This window comes from Clupea harengus, chromosome 7 (genome assembly GCF_900700415.2).
Source record: "Clupea harengus chromosome 7, Ch_v2.0.2, whole genome shotgun sequence".
In the NCBI taxonomy this organism is placed as follows: Eukaryota; Metazoa; Chordata; class Actinopteri; order Clupeiformes; family Clupeidae; genus Clupea; species Clupea harengus.
In genome coordinates, this window is record NC_045158.1 from 21,511,896 (window position 1) to 21,537,420 (window position 25,525).

General features: G+C 39.0%; 3 protein-coding genes across 4 annotated transcripts in view; all 3 read left to right on the forward strand.

Moving 5' to 3' along the window:
• Window positions 1-695: 695 nt before the first annotated feature.
• LOC105895578 lies at window positions 696-7,545 on the forward strand. The gene is made up of 10 exons (XM_031569860.2): window positions 696-905; window positions 2,139-2,171; window positions 2,567-2,696; window positions 2,850-3,017; window positions 3,583-3,720; window positions 4,377-4,525; window positions 4,653-4,756; window positions 4,868-5,066; window positions 5,191-5,322; window positions 7,372-7,545. The coding sequence occupies exons 3-10, from the start codon at window positions 2,567-2,569 to the stop codon at window positions 7,543-7,545; spliced, it is 1,194 nt and encodes a 397-aa protein (XP_031425720.2). The 5' UTR covers window positions 696-905; window positions 2,139-2,171.
• A 1,358-nt stretch (window positions 7,546-8,903) lies between these two features.
• LOC105895579 lies at window positions 8,904-21,875 on the forward strand. Its single transcript, XM_031570837.2, has 16 exons — window positions 8,904-9,069; window positions 10,701-10,848; window positions 11,319-11,455; window positions 11,981-12,089; window positions 12,512-12,575; window positions 13,064-13,261; window positions 17,763-17,908; window positions 17,997-18,115; window positions 18,227-18,348; window positions 18,626-18,723; window positions 18,893-19,029; window positions 19,155-19,279; window positions 20,014-20,159; window positions 20,401-20,503; window positions 20,669-20,811; window positions 20,942-21,875. Exons 1-16 carry the CDS (start codon window positions 8,964-8,966, stop codon window positions 21,051-21,053), a joined length of 2,013 nt encoding a protein of 670 aa, XP_031426697.2. The 5' UTR covers window positions 8,904-8,963; the 3' UTR covers window positions 21,054-21,875.
• Window positions 21,876-22,423: 548 nt separating this feature from the next.
• cfap77 (cilia and flagella associated protein 77) overlaps window positions 22,424-25,525 on the forward strand; it is an 11,146-nt gene continuing 8,044 nt past the window's right edge. Inside the window, exons 1-2 of one of the 2 annotated variants that reach the window (XM_031570838.2) lie at window positions 22,424-22,508; window positions 22,690-22,796. In XM_031570838.2, the coding sequence (XP_031426698.1) occupies window positions 22,734-22,796 (63 nt within the window). In that variant the 5' untranslated portion in view covers window positions 22,424-22,508; window positions 22,690-22,733. Of the gene's footprint in view, window positions 22,509-22,532; window positions 22,797-25,525 lie in introns of those variants that run through there. The other variant, XM_012817754.3, reaches the window with a different exon arrangement.

Sequence of the window (25,525 nt, forward strand, 5' to 3'; positions counted from 1 at the left end):
TACTTTGTAAAAAAAGATCAAATTGACAATGCACACATGACATGACAATGCACAAAGTGCCTACTTGTTCACAGGTACATAAACCAAAAACTATAATACCACCATACTAGTCATGGGAAAGTGCAAAGAATGTCAGCTTTGGATTAGTATACAATGCCCATCAGACACCTATCTATACCTTTAAGATACTAGAGTCCAGGTGGAGTATTGCACCAAGCACGATTACTCAGTTAGCCAGGTAACTTCAAAAAATAGCATGCAACAACTTCTCTGAACATTTCTGAACAATTAACAATAATCAATACTTATGACTAACTGACATCTAGTATATGCAAGTTTAGTTTTACAAATTCAGATTCAAACTTTATAAACTGTAACCAAATACTGTATTTTTCACAGTCCTTAACAAACAATCCCATGTGGGCTTTTCATAAGGAGAAAATTGTTAGGAATCTGGATTTTGTAATATTTGACTTCAACGAAAAACAGTAAATCAAAAAAAATATTTAACTTGCTCCTCCATTGACGCCCATTATAAGGCTCATGGGTGGCTAAATGTTCCAAATTTGCTTTTTTGATAGGAGATGGTGCTTATGACATGTGAAATGTCAGTCACATTTGGTTATCATTGGACGCTATTTTGAAACATTAAAGCACGTTTGCCTTTTCCATAATGCGCGTATGTCCCATGACAGAGTAGCTTTACGCGTCTGGCTCGCTCACTCCCTCCCTTGGTTTTCATTGGTAAAACTCAGATACAAAAAAGCGACACCCAAAACGGTTATGGCTTAATTCCATTTTTCTACAACAACACAACGCAGAGAAGGAGAAAGCACATCGCTCTTTCCATGAAATCGAAACTAGTCATTTCTGCACTACAGGACAGCAAAGTCTAACTGAAAAAGGTAGGAAAATATTTAAGCTATTTCCACAGCTTCACAGTCAGTACAGTTTATACCAATTGTATTGTAATTGTATACTTTTGAACGGATTAAATCGTCTTCAGTTAAGCTTAATCAGACTTAAAAAATACATTTGACCAAATATATTGCCTGCTACATGTTTACCGCCGAGGCATTGTTCATTAATGCCTAAATAAGCATATCTGGCAAATTTATGTTAGTTTTCAGCAAAGTGTTTATGTGAAATGTTGGACACGTAGACTATATATGCCTTTTCGTATTTTTTCACGATTCCACAACAGGTTAGGGTCCAGACACTGGGCTCTGTAAAGCGCCTCGAGACAATTGTATTGTTTTGGCGCTATATAAATACAATTGAATTGAATTGAATTAGCCCAAATAGGCTATACCTTATTACATACTCAAATCACCTTGAATGTCATATTAATAAGCCACAGATTCTGCTGGGAGAGTGTATCCTGTTACAGCGGCCATACCCCTAAAGTGGTGAAAGTTTGTAAATTGAACATGTCGACTTCTACGTTCGGCTGTGGGAAATGTAAGAGCATGTAGACCGACGACCTGTGTGAAAGAAAAGTAAAAGATCAATGTTAGCGCTAGGCTATAGAAAAAAATTCTAAAACATTAGTTCAGTGCAGCACTCAGTTTGGGCTACTTCTTCAATGTCAAGTTGGATGGCTGTAAGTGAAACTGTCCAGTTAGATTGCGAACACGTATGCAGATTGTGCTATTTTCTCTTTCCCTTAACTTCCCCGTCCATGAATGGAAGCTGCACGGTGGCATATTAAAATCTATCGTGCTGCGAACTGGTTCATATCATTATCAACCAGTTTACTCCAATGAGTTACAGCTTGAGAACACAACTGACAAATTCTTAAGGACTCAAGATGGCAATGCCTGCTTGGTCTTTTCTGTTCGAGTTCTAACCTGACATCATTTAGACCTTAGCTTAGCTTACATACAGGACTATCATGCTGTTTACGTGTCAGACTGAGGTAATAAATCATAGTCATTCATAGACTCTTTATTGTCCGAATCCATTTGAGTTATGAAGTTGAACATTTTTGTAATGTTACTTTAAAAAATGTGTACAAACATGTCACACTTTTCAAGTTTCTCAGATTGTGATGTGTTTAAGGTCAACTCACACTTTTCTGAACAACCTAACAGATGAATTTGATGTTCTGTAACCTATTGTCTCTATCATGTTAACAGGTGAGACAGAAGTAATCCAGACGCTGTGGCAAGGTACAGTGTCAACACACAATTATTCACTTACTGTGGCCAATGTACCTGTACCTGTTTGAATATGTTGAATTAGAATATGTTCAAATAGGGAAACATCAAAGGTAGTGGCCGAGTATTTCTTCAACTGCTTATGGTAGTCAGAGTGAATACTCAATGCTTGTTAGTGCAGGTGCCTCTGGTTTTCCAGCGCAGGGTGTTTTTTCAGTTACACATCCTGCTAAAATTAGTGAATTTAAATAAACTCTCAGATCTTTTGGCCGGGCATTACTGTGCCAACATTGTAGCTGGAGTGGGCAAATATGGCCACCACTTTGGAGAGTTTTCTCTCTTTCTTTCTAGACTGTGGAATTATCTTTTCTTCATATTTGCTTTTTGTGACTGTTCATTTCTTTCAGATGGCCAATATCTACACCCTACTTGAAAAACACAGACTGGAAAGATTTTACAAAAAATTCCTTGATTTAGGAGTGAAGGACGAGAGGGACTTCCTTGATGGAATCTCTGATGAAGACTTAAACAATATTGGTAAATCAAGATAACTTGATCATTACAGGAAACGGATATTGCCTCATCAAAAAGCAATGCAGAAGGATTAGGAAGGAAAATCTCCAATATGTATAATCTAAGTCAGTATTGAAATAAAAGTATAATCACATCTTCTGTGTTTTTTTTTACAAGGGTTGTCTCAAGTGGAGAAGAACCGGTTTAAAACAATGCTGGATGTTATTAAGAGGCTTGGAAAAGGTGATGGTCCACTCATGCATGCAATGGATGTCAAAAAGTCACTGGCAGGATGTAATCTGTTCTACTCATTCCCCAAATGCCCTGAGCCCAGAGAATTAAGAGGTACGTTTGATGATGTGTGTACATGTGTGCTTGCTTTGATTATGTGTGTACATGTGTGCTTGCTTTCCTAACCTTATAGTGATGTTTGCAACAAGCATTGTTCACTACAAAGGTTTTATTTATAGGACAAATCCAGAGTTAGCTGGAGATCTCAACTTGCACTTGACACTGACAGCACATGTGTGTTGAGTTTAGATAGGGATGTTTTTTTCCACTGGTATCTGCTGAAATGGCAATGTGGTGAACTGTGACCAGTCAGGAAATGAATAAGTGTAGCAGTGAATTGCTGGTGAAGGTCCTTCGCTGAGGGTTTCTGAGACATTCAATCGTCACTCTATATTTTATAATGTTAAACAATTATAAGTTAAAAATAAACTTTGCTGTCTTCAGATGGTGTTCACAAGTGTGTGGACAATTATACAATTCAATGAATCCATTGGAAGAAGTGCTCTAGACAACCTGAATGTAGTTACTCTTAATAGTAATGGATGCCATGCAAGACTCCAAATATTCCTTTAATGACAAGATGACTTGGTTTATTGTTTTTTATCTTTTTTTCATTGAGACTTGGATGCTGCACAAAATACTGTGGAAGATCTTTTGCTCCGAATCAGTTATCAGGAGGAGATTGGTAATAGTATGGGTGTATGCCTTTTCACTGCCGAGGGAATGCCACTCACCGACGATCCCTTTTTCAATACATGTAAGTAGTGGAATTTACACTGCAGTTCTTGATTGGTATAAACATGGTATAAATTAATGAACTTGCTTGTGAGTTAAGCCGTCAGGCAGACCGCTTTTCAAACTCCACAAAGTGGCATTACAACAAGCCGCAACACATTTTCCTCTAGCTCTAGCATGCTTGGTCCATCTTTAAAATTACTTTTGTCTTGAAGTCTCTATATAATGCCCTACCTCATATTTTTTTTTTAATGAACCCCTATTCAATGAACCAGTAACCACTTACGGTAGATATCTCATTATGTCCAAATGTCATAAATCTCAGTATAAGTTAACATCAAGTCTTTGAAGAATGCTACACTTCGAGACGTTTCGTCAGTAGTGGGCGCTCTAACTCATGCATTGTGGTTACTTTGCCCTTTTATGGGCTATTTTCTATCTCCTTACTAAAACATAACCTTAGCCTTACAACAGTACTGCTATTGCAGTAGGCCTACACTTTATACAGCCTTTCAAAGGCTATCTCTTGTTTCTGTCTGCAGTAGCCTACGTCCTAATCTTTCATCTTATCTCTTTCTTCCGAGTGTAGCCTAGAGATCCCTTGAGAGCCTTCTGTTTGGTACGCGCCCATCAACTTTCTGAAGTGCCAGTGTGTATGCTCTTCCTGAATTTCCACAGGGTCATTAAATGACAGACACATAGAGAAATGGAATCACCTCTATGCCATATTCACACCCAAAGAGAATCTTCCAACACGGCAACCAACAACTCAGGCAGCCTGGGACAACACTGGGATGGACACTGTGCGATGTCACATTATGTTGAAGGTACATTCTTCATCTTTTATTAAGACAGCTCAAATATCTTAAATAAGTATCTATCAGGTTTCAAGAATTAATTTTTAATGCAATCAAAAATGTTGTTTAACAAGCAGATAATTTGCTAATAATTCAGGGTAACTATGAAATCAAAGTCGACCTGGAAAGCCATTCAGTGGTTGATCTGAAGAAAGGCCTGGCTCATGCAAGTGGAATTCCATCAAATGTGCTGCATTCATGGTGATTATTCTTTAAATGCCTAAACAGAAACCCTTCTTTCTAGATGTATAATACAGTTGTATTTATGCATGTGCATTAAATTGTGTTATTTAAATAATGTTTTTGGAACAGGGATCTACCAGTGAATTTGAACCCTTTGAAAGATAATGGGATAAATGAGGACTCCCTGGTGCATTTTTTCCTGTCCTCATTTGGTCAGGAGTCCGAAAGTTGTCCAAGTTTCGATGTTTTTTTCATGGCTGATATCAAGCCCTCCGTGCAGCAGACACCAAAGGGCATGAGTGTCTTTTTTTCAACTTTATACTCCACCGTAAGTATTGTATTGTTTCTTTATAATATATATTTTATAATATATAGTAAAGAGTTTCACTTTTTTAGTTTATATGTTGATTTCACTGGTAATATGCTAAACCATATATCACCTGCGTTTGCAGAGAATGGAAAAGCAAGGAGAAGGATTCAAAAATGTAGTGGCTTATATTCGCAAACTCACTGGATGTCACCCCCTAGCTCAGATTTTGCATCAGGTGATGTGCAGGAATGAGGTTGGGACCAACGTACAGAAGGTAATGAAATAACCGAGGAATGCTTTCTGTGAATATTTTGTATTGGGTATCACAAAAGGTCATACTGGAGGGAAGTTGTTTAAAAAGCAGTTTTATTGTTTAATGCGGAACAAATCCAATTGCAACATCTATCTTGTCCATTTGAAATCATTGAAAGGCAAATATGGATGCATACCCATCTGGTAATAACGTAGGATTTCACTGATTTTAAGAACAGATTAGGGTAAAGCATAGCGATACACATTGTACAAAATATGGGGGTCAATTCATACCACCTACTGTCTCGTTAAGGACAAATACTGTATTACACAGACAGATACACTTGTTACCAGAACTCTGTGATTGTGATAATTAACACATTTTAATCATCTAGGCCTACTCTCATACAGTCATAATTTTTGCAAATGCAATCGGCAACTGGACTTTATTTCATAAATTGATACCAATTACTTGGTTTGTTTTATACGGGATAGGTATATTTATTGTCTTTTTTCATTTTGTCATCTATTTTGTCAATGAAGTATTCTTGGTACTGAGTTTTCTCCAAACTGTTTACTGCTTGCCACCACCCCTTCCCTTCAAACGCAAAACTCAGATTTGGAAAAATTCATATGCTGCACTCTTTATTGATTTATCCAAAGGGTCTGATTTAGTGGATCATGGTCTTCTTCTGCCAAGACCTAAACATATAGATTTTGGACCCTGCTGAATTGGCTTTCATACTATTTCAGAGAGAGAACTTACTGTGTGTCCAGAGATAATTATAACTTTGCACCTCTTAGACAGGTGTTCCTCAAGGACCAATTTTGGGACTAATTTTATTTCCTATTTATATAAATTATATTGTGGTGTAGGATGAAAACCAGCAATGGTACGCCTCTATGCAGATGACACTATTATTTTTACCATGGCACCATCTGTAAAAGTGGCAATGGATTCTTTACAGAGTGCTTTTAACTCTTTGCAAATGTCTCTTATTAAATTAAAATTGGCATTAAACCCTAACAAGACCACATTTATGCGTGCTCCCATTCATCACCCACTGACTGTTCGGTCTTAACACTAGATGGCACTCATCTAGAAAGGGTAACCTCTTACAAATACTTTACCTTTGGTGTCCACATTGATAGTCTCCATAGTCTTCCTTTTACTGCTAGAAAAATGTGTCCAAAGTAACTTTTTGTCAGTATTAGGTTATGAGGATTATTTATCATTTGCATATGCATGCATCTTCATCTCTTTTGAAAAAAAAAAACGGTATGTAGTCTATCAGGCTGCTATGCGGTTTGTAACTGGTGCAAACGTCTGTACACATCATTGTAACTAATATGAAATGGTTCATTGTGGGGTTTTTCATTGCAAAAGCTTAACTGGTTATATTACAGCAGCACATATCTAGTTTGCTGACATAGTTGACATAGCTCAAGTAGCTATAACACTAGATTCTGCTCATGGTCCCCACCACCTGAACAGAGCTGGGTAAATCTGTCCTTCTTTTCATCCACTGCAAACTTGGAATGAGCTGCAAGACATACTTATCTTGTAGTCTTTATCCTCTCTTGACATTTTTAACATGTGCCATTATTATATATCCATGGTTCTTTCTAGCCCCTGACCCCTGTGTGTTTTGTGTCTCTGTGTGTGTTGGTATGTTTTGTGTTTGTGTGTGTGTGTGTGTCTGTCTGTCTGTCTGTCTGTCTGTCTGTCTGTCTGTCTGTCTGTCTGTCTGTGGGTATGTTTTGTGTCTGTTGTGTGTTGGTATGTTTTTGTGGTGTTATCTGTCCCTGTTTGTACGTTTACATTAAACCTTTTTTTCTCATTTTGCCGCCGACCTTGAACTGGCAGAAGAGATATTTTATCTCAATGGGACCTTCCCGATAAATAAAGGATAAATAAAAATAAAAGTCAATTCAAACCTATTTACTGATCAGTTGAACACACCTCCGTTTAGATTAATGTAATTAATTAAGTAATACCTGTACAGAATTACTGTAGTGAAATGTTTAAATTATATGATTCATTGATTTAATAACTATATTCCCATTTCAGATCGCCCTTGTGGAAGGACTGTACATCCTTTTCAGGGAGCTATTACCTAATCGCTCATCAAACTCACTGAGTGATGTGATCATTGAAGACTGTGAGGTCTTTGAGTACTCCCCTGAATGCTGGGGCTACCTGTTGTCTCAATCTGAGGTACTCTCTCACTTGCGCGCTCGCTAGCTCACAGCGGGCTTAACACGCTTTGCTTCTCTGTGTCAGGCCAGTTTTATGTATACAGGGGTGCAAACTCGTCACCTTTCGGCGAAATTCGCAGTTTTTGTTCCAAAATAGGTTATGCTAACGGCTAATGTCAGACAGTTGGCTGACAGACGCCTCGCAAATTACACAAACTATTTTTGCTGGTTACAATATCGGTGTTATCGGATAGTACAGTGTCTTTTTCTCGGTAACTTAAAAAAAATCTAAGCATGAAAACGCAGAAAAATGTACATTTACTTCAAAGACATGGCCGTCAGCCGAGTTTGATCGGGAGTTTAGCTGCTAAAGTTATCTTCTGTCCTGTCGTTTGAAGCAAACCTTTTAGCTCTTGCATTGGTCTCCCATTATGTATTTATCACTTCACTGGATTGGAAGTCCATTTTCCAGGCTATCGCACGCCCCCTTCATTGAGGCAGAGGTTAGGTTTGCCTCCCCTATGTGCTTTTTCACTGTGGTTTTATGACAGATCAGCAAGACTAAATTGCTTGTTCACATACGTGAAAATACATTACATTACCTATTATATGGATACAAACGACATATAATTTGATTATAAAAATGATCGGAATCATACAGAAATTAAATTTAGAGCAAAGATCAGTAGATACATATTAATATTTATTTTATCATTATTTGTTTTTTAGTTTTCATGATGACTTTTACTTTTCATGAGGTATGTGTATGACCCGTTTTCTACTGCCGGGCGCTTCACTGCAACTGAACAAACTTACCACTCTCCTACTTCAGTTTGGTTTCAGAATGAGAGCATTTTAGGAGGAGGATACTATTACTGTGGCTCAACTAGGAGTCAGGTGCAAATTGGCCTGTGCCCGTGCAACATTCAACACAGGAATGTTTATGATGAAACTGTTACCAGAGCACAAAATTGTTTACAACAGCACAAAGTTTTTCATAGATCTAGCCTCATAATTTTGTTGTCAAAGTGCACCAGATTGATGCATTGAACTTTAAAATGTGCAAAATGTTCTTATATATAAAATATATTCCCCCGGGGAGCATGGCCCGGACCCTCCTAGGGGGTTCGCATCGTTGTCACCTTTTTCATCCCTGATGAGTTTGCACCCCTGTGTATAGGTTGTCATGTCAGGGCCCTGTCAACAAATGCGTAAAACACCTCAAATAAAGTATCAACATGCACAGAAGACTCAAGAACAACTGTCAACTATTATCTTTCAGATGTAAAAAAAAAAAAGTAATAATTTCCCAACATTACTGTTGTATTTTAAAGTCAAGAGACATACTGTGTGATAACAAAAGTGTGATTTCTTGCACATAAAGCGCTGTAAGAGATGCTGACCTAATGATTTTCTTGTATTTGCATCTAGAGGGAGAACACTGAGCATGAAAACTTTGCTCCAATGTTCTTGATTTGTCCCAGCACTGGGAAACGGTTTTCAGAACCAGTGCGAATTGCAAACCTACCAGACATTTGTGAACGATCTGTTGTTCTGCAGGCAATAGAAGGTAATAAACATTTAAAAATCTTCACTTTAGTCTTTAGATATGATCAAAACATTCACCTTCAGCTATTGGCATATACTTCAGGCGACACACAAAGACGTCAGGGTAGTAGTCCTTCGTGATGTGAGGTAGTGAAGGGGAGTGAAAGGTTTAAGTAGTGAGGTGACAGGTGTGTGTACTCCGGTGATTGTGAGTGAGACGGAGGTGCGTGAGTTGAAGTCGAGGGGGGCGTGGCAGGAGCAGCGCTCGGCTCTGGCGTGACAGCTATTAGAACACTGTATTCTGGACAGCTTCAAAGGCACATAAACTAAATATGAAGATCACACCTCATGTCAAAATATAATTCAAGAAATGAAAACATTGCAAAGCAGTAGTATGTACCAGTGCTTTTCTTTGGATTTCTACATTTTGCGTAACAGATAGATGTCACGACATGTTAAGAATTTACATATGTAAGGGATAATGTATTGTCCGGCAGTCCAAACAAAAAATTGGGAGGTGCACGTCAGGCCACGGAGAGGTGCTCGGAGAGGGTTTGCCACGACGGAGAGGGCTTTTCGTGTCTCTGTAAACGGACAACCATAAATTGCGCTTCAAGGTAGGGTCCGTGGACCCCCAGGGGTCCGCAACGCATTGCCTGGGGGTCCGTGAAAAAGTTTTGTACAAAATATAAACGTATGTACCGGTAGCCTATGTAGAGAAAAATGTTACAGATCAGTGTCGTTTGCTCAAGCGCATTGTGCTCATTACGCCCGCCCGCTAACGGTGGACTTATAGACTGTGTTGTAACATTATGTCAATATGTCAAAACACTTTCTTCAGGCATCAACTGCAAATTTAATGAATAAAATTCATGGACAGTAAAGATGAAAGCCAATAAAACAAACACGTTGTCACCCGCCTTATTTATGGGCCAATAGAAACTCTCGACCTCATTCTCGAACGCATTCTCTCTTTTTTTTCACTGCTGTTATCTGCTTTGATAAAAAATTACGTGTTATTCCATCAATATGTTTTTATGTGAGGTAAACATTATTTTGCTTTACAGATCATTTAAAAATCTATCCTTCATACTGTCAAGTAATGCCAAATGTAAACGAATGACTATCTAAATCTCTTGTGATATTAGTACTATATGATGTTAGAGTCCAAAAGCATATAACATTACAAATAGCTATAAGCCTATATGGTTTAATTTGGGATGCGATTATGAAGGGGTCCTTGGAAAATGTTATGCCCTATGAGGGGTCCCTGGCCCCATATAGTTTGAGAACCCGTGCGTTAAATGACCAACTACTTGCGGAATGATATGAAAGATGTGAATTAGAAGCACAAAACCCGTTGCCAATGACAGCGGTCAAAAATGTTCGCAGCAGTGAATATCAAGAAATTACAGACCTGCGAACATTGAGGTGGCCCATTCAAATCAACAGAACTTTTTGGAACATTCTGAAGAGCCGTATAATAAAATCTAAATATAATATGTACTCTTTTTTACGTAACAGATTGATTGATATCACGACATGTTAATAATTTACATATAATCAAAATGTAGTATGTACTCATGGCATTACTTGGATATTGTCTTTGGTGTTCTCATGAGATCAGTCTCTCATGCCTTTCTCTCTTTATAGATGGGGAAAAAATGCCAAACAGCACCCTGGAAGACATGAGGCAGTCAATCAGGAGAGACGCCTCCATGGAAAAGATTTTACTCAGCATTCCACCGATGATGAAGACATTTCCTCTGTGGCTCTCCTATGGACATGTGCCTGGTAGCAAGTATGTTGATTTGTGTTAGTCCGTTAAAAACTAATGTTTGTGTTATGCAGTTCAAAACTAATGTATGCGTGACCCTCAGATACTACTTTAACCATTCTATCTATTCTGAATCGCAAAGCTTTAATAACGCTCCTCACCAAAGAGTTTCAAATGGAAACCATTCATCAGATCATCTGTTTCCTGTGGCAAAGGTGTTTTGCATGGTTATTGCTGCTTTGTTTTACCTGGATGACTGTCAAACTGTAATTGCAGCTAATTATAATGAGCCATTAATTTCAGGTTGTGTTAAAGTGTTTTTAAAAGATAGCACAGACACACACAAACATAGCACAGCAGTCATTAGTTTTGATGACGTCAACCTTTCTTTTAACTGGAATACCTTTAACTCCTGTTCATTCATCCTTTAGGACATGTCAAACCATTAATAGAGAACCTCATGTGCACAAACCGTATATCTGTTTATTTTGCAGCTTTAGAGTAGCCCCTGAGCAGTCATTTTCTCAGATGAAAGAGGATTTGGATTTATATGCACACTTGCAGGTCACTCCTCCATTGCAGGCATTGCATTCTTTTGTTGAAGCACCATGCCTGATGTACCTCACGGAGAGTAAGTTGTCTCCTCAGTTCCTCAGTTCTATCTGATGAAAAGTAATGTATAGCTGCTAATTGGAATTTATGGTTATACAAGAGCTGCATTGCTTTCATTTTTATCATGTTTTTGAAATGCACTTGTCATTTCAATGGGTTGAATAATTGAAATGCTCAAGATTAAATGTGTGTGAATGTCTGCTCTCAGTTATTGATATTAAAGAAATGAAAAAGCAGTTGCATGTAGATTTAGGACATGTTGAATGCAGCTACGCCATTGTTTCACCTCAGAGGGGTCCTGTCCTAATGAATGTGATGTCTGTGTGCAGCGTGGGTCTACCAATGCACAAATGTAAAACAGGAGTAAACAAAACATAGTTTTAATACACTTCATGGAGATACTATGCATTGATATATGTGGTCTGGAGTCGTAGGTTGTGCCATGGTGCTAGGCCCTTCCACTGCTCTATGCAGCTACATAATGAGTGGGAAACATTTGTATTGATTGCTGCATGTGCTACATGTCATCCATTCCCCAACACAGACAACCTTGGTGTGTATACTCAGAACTCCAAGGGAGGCATGGGAGTTTTTCTTTTCAATCCCCTCACTGGGAAACAAGAGGCCACGGATCTAAAGAAGCTGGCAAACCAGTAAGTATTGTTTCCTTGTGTTGCGATTTTGTCTCAGTTGATCATCAAAACTATCAACAACAGTAAAGTTCCAATACCCACTTTAACACAATTGTAAGAATACACTTACTAACACTAAGCTAAATATTAGTTCCCATTACTAGCGCAATAACAGCAGTAGTTTTTAATCGTATAACATTTATTAATGCCAACTTTTCCAGTAATGGAAATGTTTATGCAGACAGTTAAATAATTCTAATAAGAACTGACCCTTTCAGGTGTTTGGTTTCATCAAATATGAAGGACTAATTTCAACCTTGAAAATGGCTAACAATCTAGTACATTTACTCAAAAAATCAAGGAGAATCATTTGAATGTACATGTATGTGTAAGACATGAATGTCTTAAACAATTTCCATCGTGAAATCTTATAACTTTTTCAGACTAGGAGATGAGAGGACGGACCAATCGGTGAGGACAACTAAAACCCCAAAAGAGGCAATAATGGTAATTCATTCTCTACTCTTTGCAATGTGCATGCAACATTTGACATGTCGTACTTTTAATAGGGTGTTTTCAGTTTTGTGGGGAAAAACAACCATTCTCCCTAACTAACAGTTACTATGTCATCAAAAAGGAACATTGAAAAAGTGATGTTTCCAAATGCTCCTATACATTTTAAACAGATGATGTAGGTGAATCCACGTATCTATTACAAATGTAGAGAAATGTGGAGAAACACCTTAAACATGTATAGAATGTGGAGGAATTTTGGGAAGCATGCAGTATTTTACCGTTCCTTCAGAATTACAGAAACTTTATATTTTAAATAATATTATTTTAAATAAGAACTGCAAACTCAACCATAAGTCTTCACCAATACCGCCTGAGTAACCAAAGTAAGCGATGCCGTTTTGTTACTTACATGACTTCTTTCATCTCAGTCCACTTCAATAAAAATCCCAAAGTCATAATTCAAATTCTATTTGCTTTAGGTTCTTGTGGATACAAGTAGCTCCATGACAGAAGAATGCGACATCAACGTGTCAAAGCTCAGTGCTGTCAAGCAGCTGTTTGATGCCTTTGCAAACAGAAGCATGGCTTATGATTTCCCCCATTTGATCAGTCTGGTGACTTTTGGGGAAGGAGTCAAAATCATGCACATGTTTACAGAAAACCTGGAGAAGTTCAAGGTGAGTAACATTGTATCCATTCATTTAGGTGCAAAAATATAAAATAAGACGAAGTTAGAAATACTGATTTCTACTTAAAAATTAAACAAATTGTTGCTTGATAACTTTTAATCTTTTATATGCAGCAGTTACAAACTTACAAAAACTGCAGCATTATAGCTAGACTGCTTCTTCTAAATTCATCTTCCACAATTTGAGGCAGTGTTTTGGACCAGTGTTATACAGGACGAAATTAGCTCCAGTAAACCATCCACAGGTTATAGACCTTTACCCTACGAATGTCATACTCTACCAGCACCAAAGCACTCCCAGGCCATCACGTTAACCCTACTGTGTTGGACAGAAGATGTCAAGCACTCCTTCAGAATCTTTTTCATTTGTTTGCGCCTCATTTGTTTTGAGAAGCTTCTTCTCTGTGATCCAGACCCTCACCCTAGAGTTGCCGGTCCCGATGTTTTTAACCTCTTGTACAGTCCTCTCCCTACTCTTTCTATCCACTCTTTCCCTGCCATTTTTGCACACAATAGTTAATTTCCTTCATTTCTGAGAACAGCAATGGACTGATGGATTGCTTAATATCTTTCTTTCTCATCATTTTTATACCATAATCAAAACCTGTGCTGATACTCCAGATACCCAAGTAACCCACAAAATGCCATTTTTTGCCATTAAATGGCATTTATTGCTTCTTAAAGGGAACAGAACAGGTTTGAAGAGTAGTGTATTTCTAACCTTTATCTTTAGTGTTACCTGTGTAAATGTGTAAATTATGGCTAAGTTATAGCTAGGCATAGCAAGGCATCTCACTGTTATTACTGCCCGTGGCATACTTGGCATATGACCAGGCGTAATTCGTCTCGCTCTCATTGGGATTGAATGGGAGACGAAATTCCAGCTGTCCGCCCGTCATGGCGAAGAATACCATAGACATATATACATATGTACATACATATATATACTAGGGATGGGCATTCGATTAAATTGTCTTAATCGATCGTCGGGAGAATTAACGATCGATTTTCGATTAATCATTATTATTTTTTATATTAAAATTCACTATTTATAGGCTATATTAAAATGCAGTGGGGAAAAAAACGGCGTGTTTCCTCATTGAGATCTTTATTACAAGATGAACAACTCTTGTGGCAGTTAAACTTACAAGATGGACAACTCTTGTGGCAGTTAAACGGGATCCGTTCAATGGTTACACTTGAAAATATGCGCTGCTGTACTCTTAAGCAGCGGAGCCGACAGCTAGAAGCCGGTGCTCATAAACACAACTGACCCTCGTTTTCCTCTAACTAATTAATCTCACATTTTGAAATTCATTAATCTAGATTCATCGCGATTAAAAGTTTGTTTTTCTTCTAAAGACTAAATCTTATAAATGAATGAGTAATCACTTCAGACAGCGTGTATTTTAAACACTGTTGTTTAATTGTATTTTTCCGTGCTCTCTCGCCGTCATACAAGGAATGTATGCGAGACACAATGGTGCCCCTCGACGGTAAATCGTAAGAATTGTCCCCTGAAGCAATTCGAATCACCTCAGTCAGCCCACCGTCTTCAACTATGTTGATGGGCCGACAGTCACCGGCAACCAAGCGTTGGTAACCTTTTCACGGACTGGTCTAGTTATTTTCCTAGAGAAGTCGTGGAGTGTGGGTTGGCGATCATCTAACCTGGGACTGCTTTCTGTCGGGTGCTTTGCATTAAGGTGATAACTTAAAGACGAGCTGCTTCTGTGATAGCTACATTCAGCTTGACAAATGCTACATACAACTTTAGTTTTGTCGATTGTTCCGTCATTTTGCCTCTTAAACAGAAACTTTCCGCCCAACAATCCCTCAGCTCTCTCCATCTTCAACTACCGTCTCGGTCTCTCCTATCTAACTGACTGCAGACACGCGGCGATTTTGTGCCATTGGTCAACGCACGCAAAGTTGCGTTAACTGCGTTAAAATATTGTATTGCATTAATCTCGGCCACAATAATCTCATAGAATAACGCGTTAACTTTGACAGCCCTAAAATAAATAAATGACACGCACACTACGCAACAGAACATGCATTAGTTTTATCGATGAAAAAATAATGTCATCGAGGAAATTCTTAATGATCAATTAATCGATCGTCGATTAATTATGCCCATCCCAAATATATACATATATGTCTATGAAGAATACGCTGTCGCTACCCGATCCTAGTCCATGCTCATGCGCATGCGTCACTTTGCGACATTGTCGACAGCGAAGCCGCGCAAGCGTCACAACGACAGATCATAAGATTGCCGGTTTCAATCATACACATTTATATCTATATTTGTCTATGATTTCAGTCATGGAAGACAGCGAAGACAGCCAGTTTTACCGAAATATGACCGTTTATTTAAAAACGAGAGAGATGGTTTCACTATGGACTAAAAATATGAGGTGGAAGATCACACTGTCTATCCCCAGTTACACTTTGAGGGGTACGTACGTTGTACAGCACAACAGCAGTAAAATGAAGACTGCTCAAATAGTCTGAGTCAATTAGCTTAAAAAGGGTGAAAGGTATAAATATTACATTCAATATACCTACATTATGCGTTAAGACAAGCCCCATATGTTGACGTTTAGCCTTATGCTATAAACCGTTTACAACATTATTAAATATTACGTTAAATAAACCCACATTATGCGTTAAGACAAGCCCCATATGTTGATGATGAGCCTTATGCCGTAAACCGTTTGTGTCTGAGCATGCGCATGAGCATGGACTAGGATCGGGTAGAGGACCATAGACAGAGATGGGCAAAAATACATCAAAATGTATTTTGATAGAAAATACAAAATACCCCTCAAATAAATGTATCAAAATAAAATACAAAATACTGGTGCCAGAAAATGTAACAAAATACAATACATGTATTTTGTATTTAAAATATAGGAAATACTTTTTCTGGATTTTCCGTTTTCTCACAGTTTGGTATAGCAGAGCATTCAGGTTTGGGCTATATAATGTACACAAAGCTCTGGGGAACCCCACAAATAGGAAAAACAGTCACAGAATATCAGTGTAACTAAGCAAAGCTATTAAAAGACAACAACTTGATTGATTATGTATATATATATATATATTTGCAGGCAGCAGCTGTGTGACTCATGTTTTCACAAAACAGGGATCTCAATGCAATCTCTATGGCTTCCGGGAGGGCTCGCCCCACCATGCTTTTGTCATACGTAATTGGGTATAAGGACGTCATACGGCTTTGATCAAGTCACAGGCCGTGTCTATCACCGCACACTTGCACACTTCAAACACTGACTTTCAGTGCTTAGGGCGTTCACACTGACAGAACCAGCAGAATTCAGGGCACTGAAAGTACCTGGATGGCGCACTGCAAACGGTCAAAAAATGCAGTGTGAAATAATGGACTACTCACTCTAAACGGGCGCCATCTTGGATACGTAGCGGAAGAGGAGGAGCCCTTTCGGAAGCTTTTCAGTTTGGAAAGTTGGCTGACTGACGCTTCGCAAATCACTTCAACCATTATTGCTGGTTACAATAGCTGTGTTATCTGATAGTACAGTGTCTATTTCTCTGTAACTTTTAACTTTCAAATTTCCAGTTGGCCGGAGCACAGATTTACGGGTTAAAGGCTCCCACATTTGTGTCTCTCAGTGTTCCATTTGAGACAACACTAATCAGCGACAGAACAAACTACAAATGTAAGTGCACTGTATTGCAGAGTACTTCGTAAAGTGTGCCGTAATAGCCACAGCCACATTCTGTCAAGATGGCTAACGTTCGGTGCAACAACTCGATTCTCTCTTTGAAAGAACCTCCTTTAAGTCGGCGTACTAATGAAGATAAATTGACAAGGATCAAGACAGCTATCTAAGTTTTCGAACACAGCCCTGTCAATGAGAGAGATCTGGGCGATTTCCATTTCGCCCCAAAAAGGGGCGGGGTCATTTGAAGCACCACTTTTGCCTGACTGTTGCCTGATTCGACAATGACATTCAGAGGCAGATCAGATGGTCTAGTGGTAGAATCTGACAGAAACAAAATCTCCTTCTGCCTTAACAATGGAGAAAGTATTTTGAGTATTTTAAATACAAAATTACTCTACTCTAAAGTATTTTGATACAAATTACGTTAGATTTTTTATCGGCCCTATCAAATACAAATTACAAAATACTCAAAGCAGTTGAAATATGTATTTCAAATACAAGTAATTGAAATACTGCCCATCTCTGACCATAGATAGGTATATATGTCTATGTAGAGGACTAGGATCGGGTAGTGACATACGCCTCTGCATCCGATTCAAAGTTGGCAATCTTTAACTTTATGCAAATGCAAACCACACGATAGCCAATCAGTTCGGGGTGTGTGTGATTTGGAAGCCTACGTTGTTCAGAGGGGCGGGAGTAATCAGAAAAATCGAACCAAGATGGCGGTCTCGGGAGTTTGTTAAATTAATAATTTGATTTGCACTGTTCCACTTTCTTTAGGAACATGTGCACAGTCTTCAGGCATCTGGATGTACGCCTCTATATGATGCATTAGCTCGAAGTGTTACTGAACTACGCAAAATGAATCACAAATTCCCTGAGTGTCTTCTACGTGTCATATGTTTAACAGATGGAATTGATGCCGGGTGAGTATTTGTTCAGGTCCCTTCTGTATTTCTGTTTACAATATTGTGTCAATGTTAAGATTTGAATTTAATTGGTTTCTCATGATAGGTCAAACAACACCCCCGTTCCTGTTGTGAACATGTTGTTGAATTCCAACATTGTTGTTGATAGCATCCTGGTCGGAGAAGTTGATAACAATGTGCTGCATGGGATCAGCAATGTAACAGGCCCGTATCCTGTCCTGATTCAATTGAAATAGTTTTCTTTCCAATTGTATAAGAATATTTGCTGTGTTCACAAAGCATTATGAAAGAACTGTGATTTCCTTTCTCTTGTAGGAGGTTGCTGTTTTAAACCAGACACAAGCAAAACTGCTCTGAAGCTCTTCGAAATGGAGACAGTCCTGTCACTGGAAAGCAGGACACTCAAGCCAAAATCTTCATCAGCCATCCAGGATGTGGTAAATAGCCTTTTGAGCTATTGATAATATAGCATAAAACTGTGCTACATCAGGGAAATGGAAATAGTCATTTCCAGAAACAATATTGAAGCAGAGCTGCCTCCATGGTCATATAAGATACCCCAAAATTTGGAGATCGTGGAAATATGCATTAATTATCCATAATAGTGTGACCATCCATAACTATATATTCATAGGGTTAGGGGTAATTATATATTCATAGGGTTAAGGGTAACTATTCATACATTCAGTCTAAGTCCTAGAACTTTTTTTACAGGATGAGTTAACAAGAATCTTTGCCACCCATGGCTATGATGACAAACCACAGGTGAAATTGCCCCCAGGAGTACAGAGTAACGTGGTGATGACAGAGGAGTAAGATATTTATTCATCAGTATTTCTGTAATTCTCCATAACTGCTGCTATTGTCAGTGTAATGACCTGTCTTAACTACTGAATTATTGTGTTCAGTATGATATTTGCCTAGCAGGAAAGTTTCAGTACAATCTTTGTGGTGTTTGTATTAATTATTTTGTAATTGTAGTGCTTTGAAGAAAAAGATACTGGAATCAAAAACTACACGTTTCATGGAGAAGGACAGGCGGATCATGGAGGAGCTGAAAAGTCTCCACTGTGATCCTCATCCCTACTGTTCAGTCTTTCCCTCTGATGAAGACTTCAGTAAGGGATGTTTTGATTATTTTATATAGATGTAATGGGCACCAGAAGTCTAAAAATAAATACTGTACTAATGCCTTATTTTATGTGTTCTACTGATTTTGTGACTTCCTCTAAAACTCTTGCAGCATTTTGGAAGATTCTCATGCAGGGCCCTCCCGAGACTCCATATGAAGAGGGAGTATTTGAGCTCTACTGTCAGTTTGGAGAAGCCTACCCAGTGAAGCCTCCTCTTGTACGCTTCATCACACCTGTATCCTTCTGACTACAGATTTAAAACTGATAAGGCCAGACCAGACTGCGCTATATTGCCATTTTAATGACAGTTAAAAGGTGTTATGTAAGGGACAATGTATAGCCCGCCGGTCAGTATCGGAAAATAAATCCCGCCGGGATGAACAGGACCCCAACGTGAGTCTTGTTTCGTCCTGAAGGGATTTATTTTCCCGCTTATTATACGGTTACTTCCAAAAACGATTCCTCCAAAATTCTGCTTTTTAATGGTTTTGTTGCCGTTTCGTGACAGAAACATATGCTATAGTTCTTCACGCAAAAAGAACTTTAAAGTTTCAGGTGTTGCGTAGCAACCTTATACTTGCTGAATTCAAGTTAGAATAAACTAATTGCGGAATGATTTGAAAGATGTGAATTAAAAGCATTGATTTTTTTTGCTGCGGTCAATATAAAGAAATATCAGTTCAAATCAATGAACTTTTTGCAACATTCTGAGGAGCCTTATAATAAATTACAGCAAATGCTTAATTTGTCATGCTGTCAAACCTGGTTGATAATATGCAAGAAGTATATTTCCTTCTCCACTAAAACAATTGTTGTAATAATACAATTTGCTGTTTTGTTCCTCCTCTCCTCCTGAAAACATGTTGTATGTGAGATAATGCTTGACACCTATGGTCATGGCTTATTGATCTACTTGGTCAGAAGCCATGAATGTAAGATGACACACATGTCTCCTTAACAATTGTGAAGGTGTACCACTGCAATGTGAACAATGTTGGACGAATCTGCCACAACATATTTGATCGTAATTACTCTGCTAATGTCACCATGAGAGAGATCCTGAATGCAGTGTATGGTCTCCTCATAGCCCCAGAGCCTGATGATCCTTTAGACAGGTGAGCACAAAAGGACACTCAGGTGGCATAGATTACAGTAACACACTGGCAAGTTTTCATTAACTTTTATTAACTAACATTAGTGAGTTCAAAGAATGAGTATAGTTTAACTAGAGAATAGTATAGTACAGTATAAAGCACCAAGGGATTTCTAGTCATTCTGATCATGACTGATTGTATTTAGATCAGAAGGGTTGTTTGCAAATGATCCACTGAAAGAGATGCTATTGTTATGTTTCAGTGTCTTAGCCGAAGAATTTATGTCCAGCCCAAGCAAGTACAAAGAAGAGGCCCAGAAAAACACAGAAGCCACTGCAAATACAAAGATGCATGACATGGAAAAGGTAAACATCATCGTGTTCTTGTCACACAGATTACCTTTGTGTCAAGCATATTTACAGACATTTGGTGATGAGTACAGTGCTTTGTACTTTAACCTTGCTTGTATGTGCAGCTTTCATCTATGAAAGCAACAATGTGAATGTTTAACCTTATTGAATGTTTTTCAGAAATTGCTGGGTTCAGATCCTCAAAAGTCATTTGTGCCCCCTCACTTGATATGTCCACTGACAAAGAAGATGTTTGTTGAGCCTGTAAAAACAACCTATGGTACTGCCTATGAGAGAGGAGCAATCGAAAATTACCTGAAGGAGTAAGTTAGATACATGAAGTCACATGCACAGTTAGTTTTACCCCTGTCAAGATAAAAATGCGCTAGCTTGTCTTTTTTAATATTAGCCAGATATACCAATGATACATATTTGTATTTGTATTTATAACAGAACCAAAACTGACCCCCAACATGGTGGTCCTCTTGAGGAAAACTGCCTGAAGCCAGATGAAGACCTGAAGCGTCTGGTGAAAAGTTATCGAGCTAAACAAATTGAGAATTGAGAAACATGGGTGTGAAGGGTCAAATAGTGTTGATGGTCGTTCTAAGGTTGACCTCAATCAATGATAACTGAGAATAACTGCCTTTTCAATGACACCTCTCATTCAACAGATCCAGAATGAAAACAATAAACTTAGAGCGGTAATTTTTACTCATTTAACACAAATTAACAAACATATTCTTTGATTCTTACGAATCATTCTATAATATAGTAATACATTCAAATGATACAGCCTACACTGAAATCACCTATCCATTCACATAACTCAACACTTATATCATAATAACTTGTTTGTCAACTTTCTTGGGTAGTGGGAGGTTTTTCTAAGTAATTTTATTGTATTTTGGATTGTATAAGCCTGTGATAGGCAGGTGTAGGGTATTGATTGTATAGCCCTGTGGTAGGCACGTGTAGGGTATTGATTGTATAAGCCTATGATAGGCAGGTGTAGGGTATTGATTGTATAAGCCTGCGGTAGGCAGGTGTAGGGCATTGATTGTGTAAACCTGTGGTAGGCACGTGTAGGGTATTGATTGAAGCTGTAACTTTACAGGGGCAATTTTGCAGTTAGCTAAATTAGGCATCTTCACTCAGTGGGTTTGCAAACATCCTGAAAAGAGATTTTCTGCGCGACACTGCAGGCCATTTCAGTGCAGTTGTGATCATCTAGGGGTTCATTTTTGTACTATCTTTCTACATTCATGTTAAGCAATAAAAGTTCAATGTTTGAATTAATGCAGCCAACTCCCATTGTATCGATTGGTGAAGGACTAAATATGTAACCTTTTGGCTGAAGAATAAACTTACTTTTGTGCAATGGAAAGACTCGTTTTATCTATGCCACATGTTGAATGTACTGTTTGACTATTTGTTTCACTTGATTTTACTTAGCCACCAGGAACGTAAGCCTTATACTTCTCTGAGATTTGTCTATCTTCTGTATGTCGCCTTGCGAACACTCCTCTCTTACAGGCGAAGGACAGTTTATACATAAAATCCATTTACCTTGCAAACAACTTTGTACCAAGTGACACTGAGGTAGCCTAGAAAAATCTCAGCGCAAATAGGACCCCTGGCGCAACGGGATTTCTAGTCTAATCAACAACAGAGGATGCAGCACGATAAATACTATTGTAGAGTCCGTTTTAAATAGAAACTGAAAACTCATTTTAATGTTGTCTAACTTGTCAATGCTATGGTGCCTTGGCTTGGTTGGACATGGACTCTGATCAAGGAACACATTGCATGGCCTGTTTGATGTGCGTTTCCATAACGACCACCTGAGCCCTTAGAGGAAGTGCCTTTCATCAATCGTAGAGCGTCGTAAAGAGTTTTAGCTTTGTTTTAACTTTTGCTAGCTGGTAATTTTTTTATATTACATTACATTAGATCGAAAGTGTGTTAGTTTAGACGTTGTAACGTTTTTGGGACGACGTCAGTCGGAGGGGGGCGCTCAGTAAGTGTAATTGTGCTACCCTACTTGAAACATGGCGGATGTGGTAATTATGCGATGTAACGTTAGATGATCTTAGCTAAACTAAACAAGTACAATGAGTCATTTGTTTAATCTACCAGATATTTAGGCTTGCATATTGTTGATTTGTATGTTCTTGTGTCCTCTGTTATTTGTGTGACAGACCAGAATTCCCGTCGCTAAATCATTTGGACGTTTGCGGACAGTATGGAGACTCCTCATATTGGTGTGGTCCGGGATTCCATGTTGACTAACCCACGTTTAAATCGGGTAAGGTTTAGCGTTAACTTTGAGCAGTAGGCCTACTGCCCATCCATAGCATATTGGCCCAAATAATAGAATGATGTAAGCCTGAGATTGTAGAAAGGTCACTAGGGTAGCCTACTGTTGCTCTTCAAGTGTGGTATTCTGTAGGTTAAATACCTAAATAGACGTCCTGTTGAGTATGGAGATTGGAATAGGAATTAGCTAGTTAATGACAGAGTGAAATGAAAATCAATCATATTCTGAGAGTCTTTCACTACAAACAGAAAATGAAGAAGTATTTGTTTGATCTGGCATGGTCCTGAGACGAACTTCCACTAATAAACCCCTCAGAAATCTGTTATATGGGACTTTCTTTTGCCAACTCTCTTTCCTTCAGCTTCTCTCTCATGGTGTGCACCAGATTTAGTGTAGCATTAGATATGTAGCAAAGGGTAATAAAGTTTGCAACTGTGTGCTCTGGACTGCACTACCTGGCATGAGCTTCCAGCTTTTAATATGTATTATTTATTATTATCATTTTTTTTTTTTTAGTAGGCCTGATCTGTAATGTGTTATTTCTTGGGAGAGACATATCAGGGGATGCCAGAACATCCAAATGGTCTCGTAGTGACTTCAAAACACAAGATGGGCTCCAGACCACCTGCGTTAAGCAGGAATGTGACCTTTCTGTTTTGGTGTGTTGCCTCTCTGTCTATTTCTCTTGCTTTCTCTCCCCTCCTCTCCTCTCCTCTCTCACCATTTCCTTCTTGAGAGTATGAGAGTGAAGAGGATGAAAGGGGAACCAGCTCTTTCCTCTGTTTCCTGTTGTCGTGTCAGGATGACGGGACTATGACAGTGACACCAGTACTACAGTTGAAGTGTTCCCAAAATTATAAGCCATGCCTGATGTCATGGTTACCTTGGCATGGAAAGACAAACGGAGTTAATGCCACCAAGCTGCTGTCTGATCCAGCACTCCCTGTTATAATAGCAGTTTCACTATTACCCACAAATTCGTATTGGTGCCTTAAGACACAGCTTTTGACCAACCTCTCCTGTGAACACCATAGCATCACTGATATGAAAATGGATGTTGGGTTGTCTTTGCTACCATGCCCTGTGGAGCTGTTAATTGGTGGTGTCATTTGGGGCTGTTGAGTTTGATGTGCTTCTTCTGTTGTCTTGTTTTTGAAAGATGAGATTCAACGCCCGTCATTTTCTGAGGCTGTGGTATGCCTGCTGTACTTCTATCAGACAGCAGATGGCGCCAAATAGAGACTAGTCAGAGGGTCGGCTAGAGAGCGCCACCTATCTTTGTGTCTCTGAATCACCTCTCACTAACCCTAGGTCATTGTTGCGATGGATGATACACAACTCAAGCAACTCTGTGCAATGGCTTCAGCTTAGTGAGCTGAACATTTTCAGGATTCAAGGCATAATTTTCAATTTAAGGGGCCCAAACTTCATGTACTCGACAGTAGATGCATTGTTGTGTTATATATGATGCTACGTTTGAGAGCATTGGATTCTCAAGTGGGAAAGGCAATGCTGCCCTGTACATGACATGACATGTACATGGAACACAATCACTTTAGTAGTTATGTGGCTGGGCATCAGTCAAGAACCTCTTTACCTCTTTATGTCTGAGAGAGGGAGAGAGAGCGACTGAGTGTGTGTGTGATAATATTAGTGTGTGTAAGTCAGTGAGAGCGAGTGATTCAAATAGTGTGTGTCTGAGAGAGAGAGACTGAGTGTGTGTGTGATGATATTTGTGTGTGTAGGTCAGTAAGAGAGAGAGTGATTTAACTAGTGTGTGTCTGAGAGAGAGAGACTGAGTGTGTGTGTGATGATATTTGTGTGTGTGAGTCAGTGTGAGAGACTTATCTAACTAGTGTGTGTCTGAGAGAAAGAGAAAGGGTGTGTGACTGTGTGGGTTTGTGTGAGAGTATTGTTGTTAGTTAGACTGTGTGTGTGCGTGCGTGCGTGTGCACATGAGAGAAAGAGAGAGACTAGGTGTGTGTGTGTGTGTGAGTGTGTGTGTGTGTGTGTGTGTGTGAGTGTGCACATGAGAGAAAGAGAGAGACTGTGTGTGTGTGTGTGTGTGTGTGTGTGTGTGTGTGTGTGTGTGTGTGTGCGTGCGTGCGTGCGTGCGTGCGTGCGTGCGTGCGCACATGAGAGAAAGAGAGAGACTGTGTGTGTGTGAGTGTGTGTGTGTGTGTGAGTGTGTATTAATTCACAGATGAACTCTGGGGTTAGCGCTAAGCTTTCTCAGCCACTGTTTTAAATCCCTAAAGCACACAGGAGCACAGCAGGGACACAAAAGTGTGCAGAGGAGAGGACCAAACTCTCTCTCTCTCTCGCTTACACACACACACACACACACACAGAGACACACACACAGAGACACACACACAAACCCACCTCTTTCATACGCACCACCCAGATATTTCTCTTTCTCTCATTCAGATTCAAATTTCAAATGAACTTTCTTTGCTCGGCTGTTGTCTATTACAAAATTACTAAAACGCATATGTTGTGTTAAACACTACCCAGACCGATTTACAAATGCTTGACAAATAGATATAAAGAACGCAAGACACAAAAAGGAGAAAAGAACTGGCCACTTTCCCTGCGGCCGTGTGATTTGGACCCATATTGTGCTACCAGCTGCATACTGTCTGGTCATTATCGAACATTCATGTAAGAAGAAGAAGAACTGATTCATAGAAGCTACACCACATTTGCCATACCGA

Excerpts from the sequence above, each read along its gene's own strand:
- LOC105895578 (XM_031569860.2), top strand. The coding sequence starts at position 2,567 with ATGGCCAATATCTACACCCTACTTGAAAAACACAGACTGGAAAGATTT. Across the intron at positions 3,721-4,376 it reads CGATCCCTTTTTCAATACAT|GGTCATTAAATGACAGACAC; the intron begins GTAAGTAGTGGA and ends GAATTTCCACAG. Across the intron at positions 4,757-4,867 it reads TCAAATGTGCTGCATTCATG|GGATCTACCAGTGAATTTGA; the intron begins GTGATTATTCTT and ends TTTTTGGAACAG.
- LOC105895579 (XM_031570837.2), top strand. The coding sequence starts at position 8,964 with ATGTTCTTGATTTGTCCCAGCACTGGGAAACGGTTTTCAGAACCAGTG. Across the intron at positions 13,262-17,762 it reads AAAACCTGGAGAAGTTCAAG|GAACATGTGCACAGTCTTCA; the intron begins GTGAGTAACATT and ends CACTTTCTTTAG. Across the intron at positions 18,724-18,892 it reads AACGTGGTGATGACAGAGGA|TGCTTTGAAGAAAAAGATAC; the intron begins GTAAGATATTTA and ends TTGTAATTGTAG.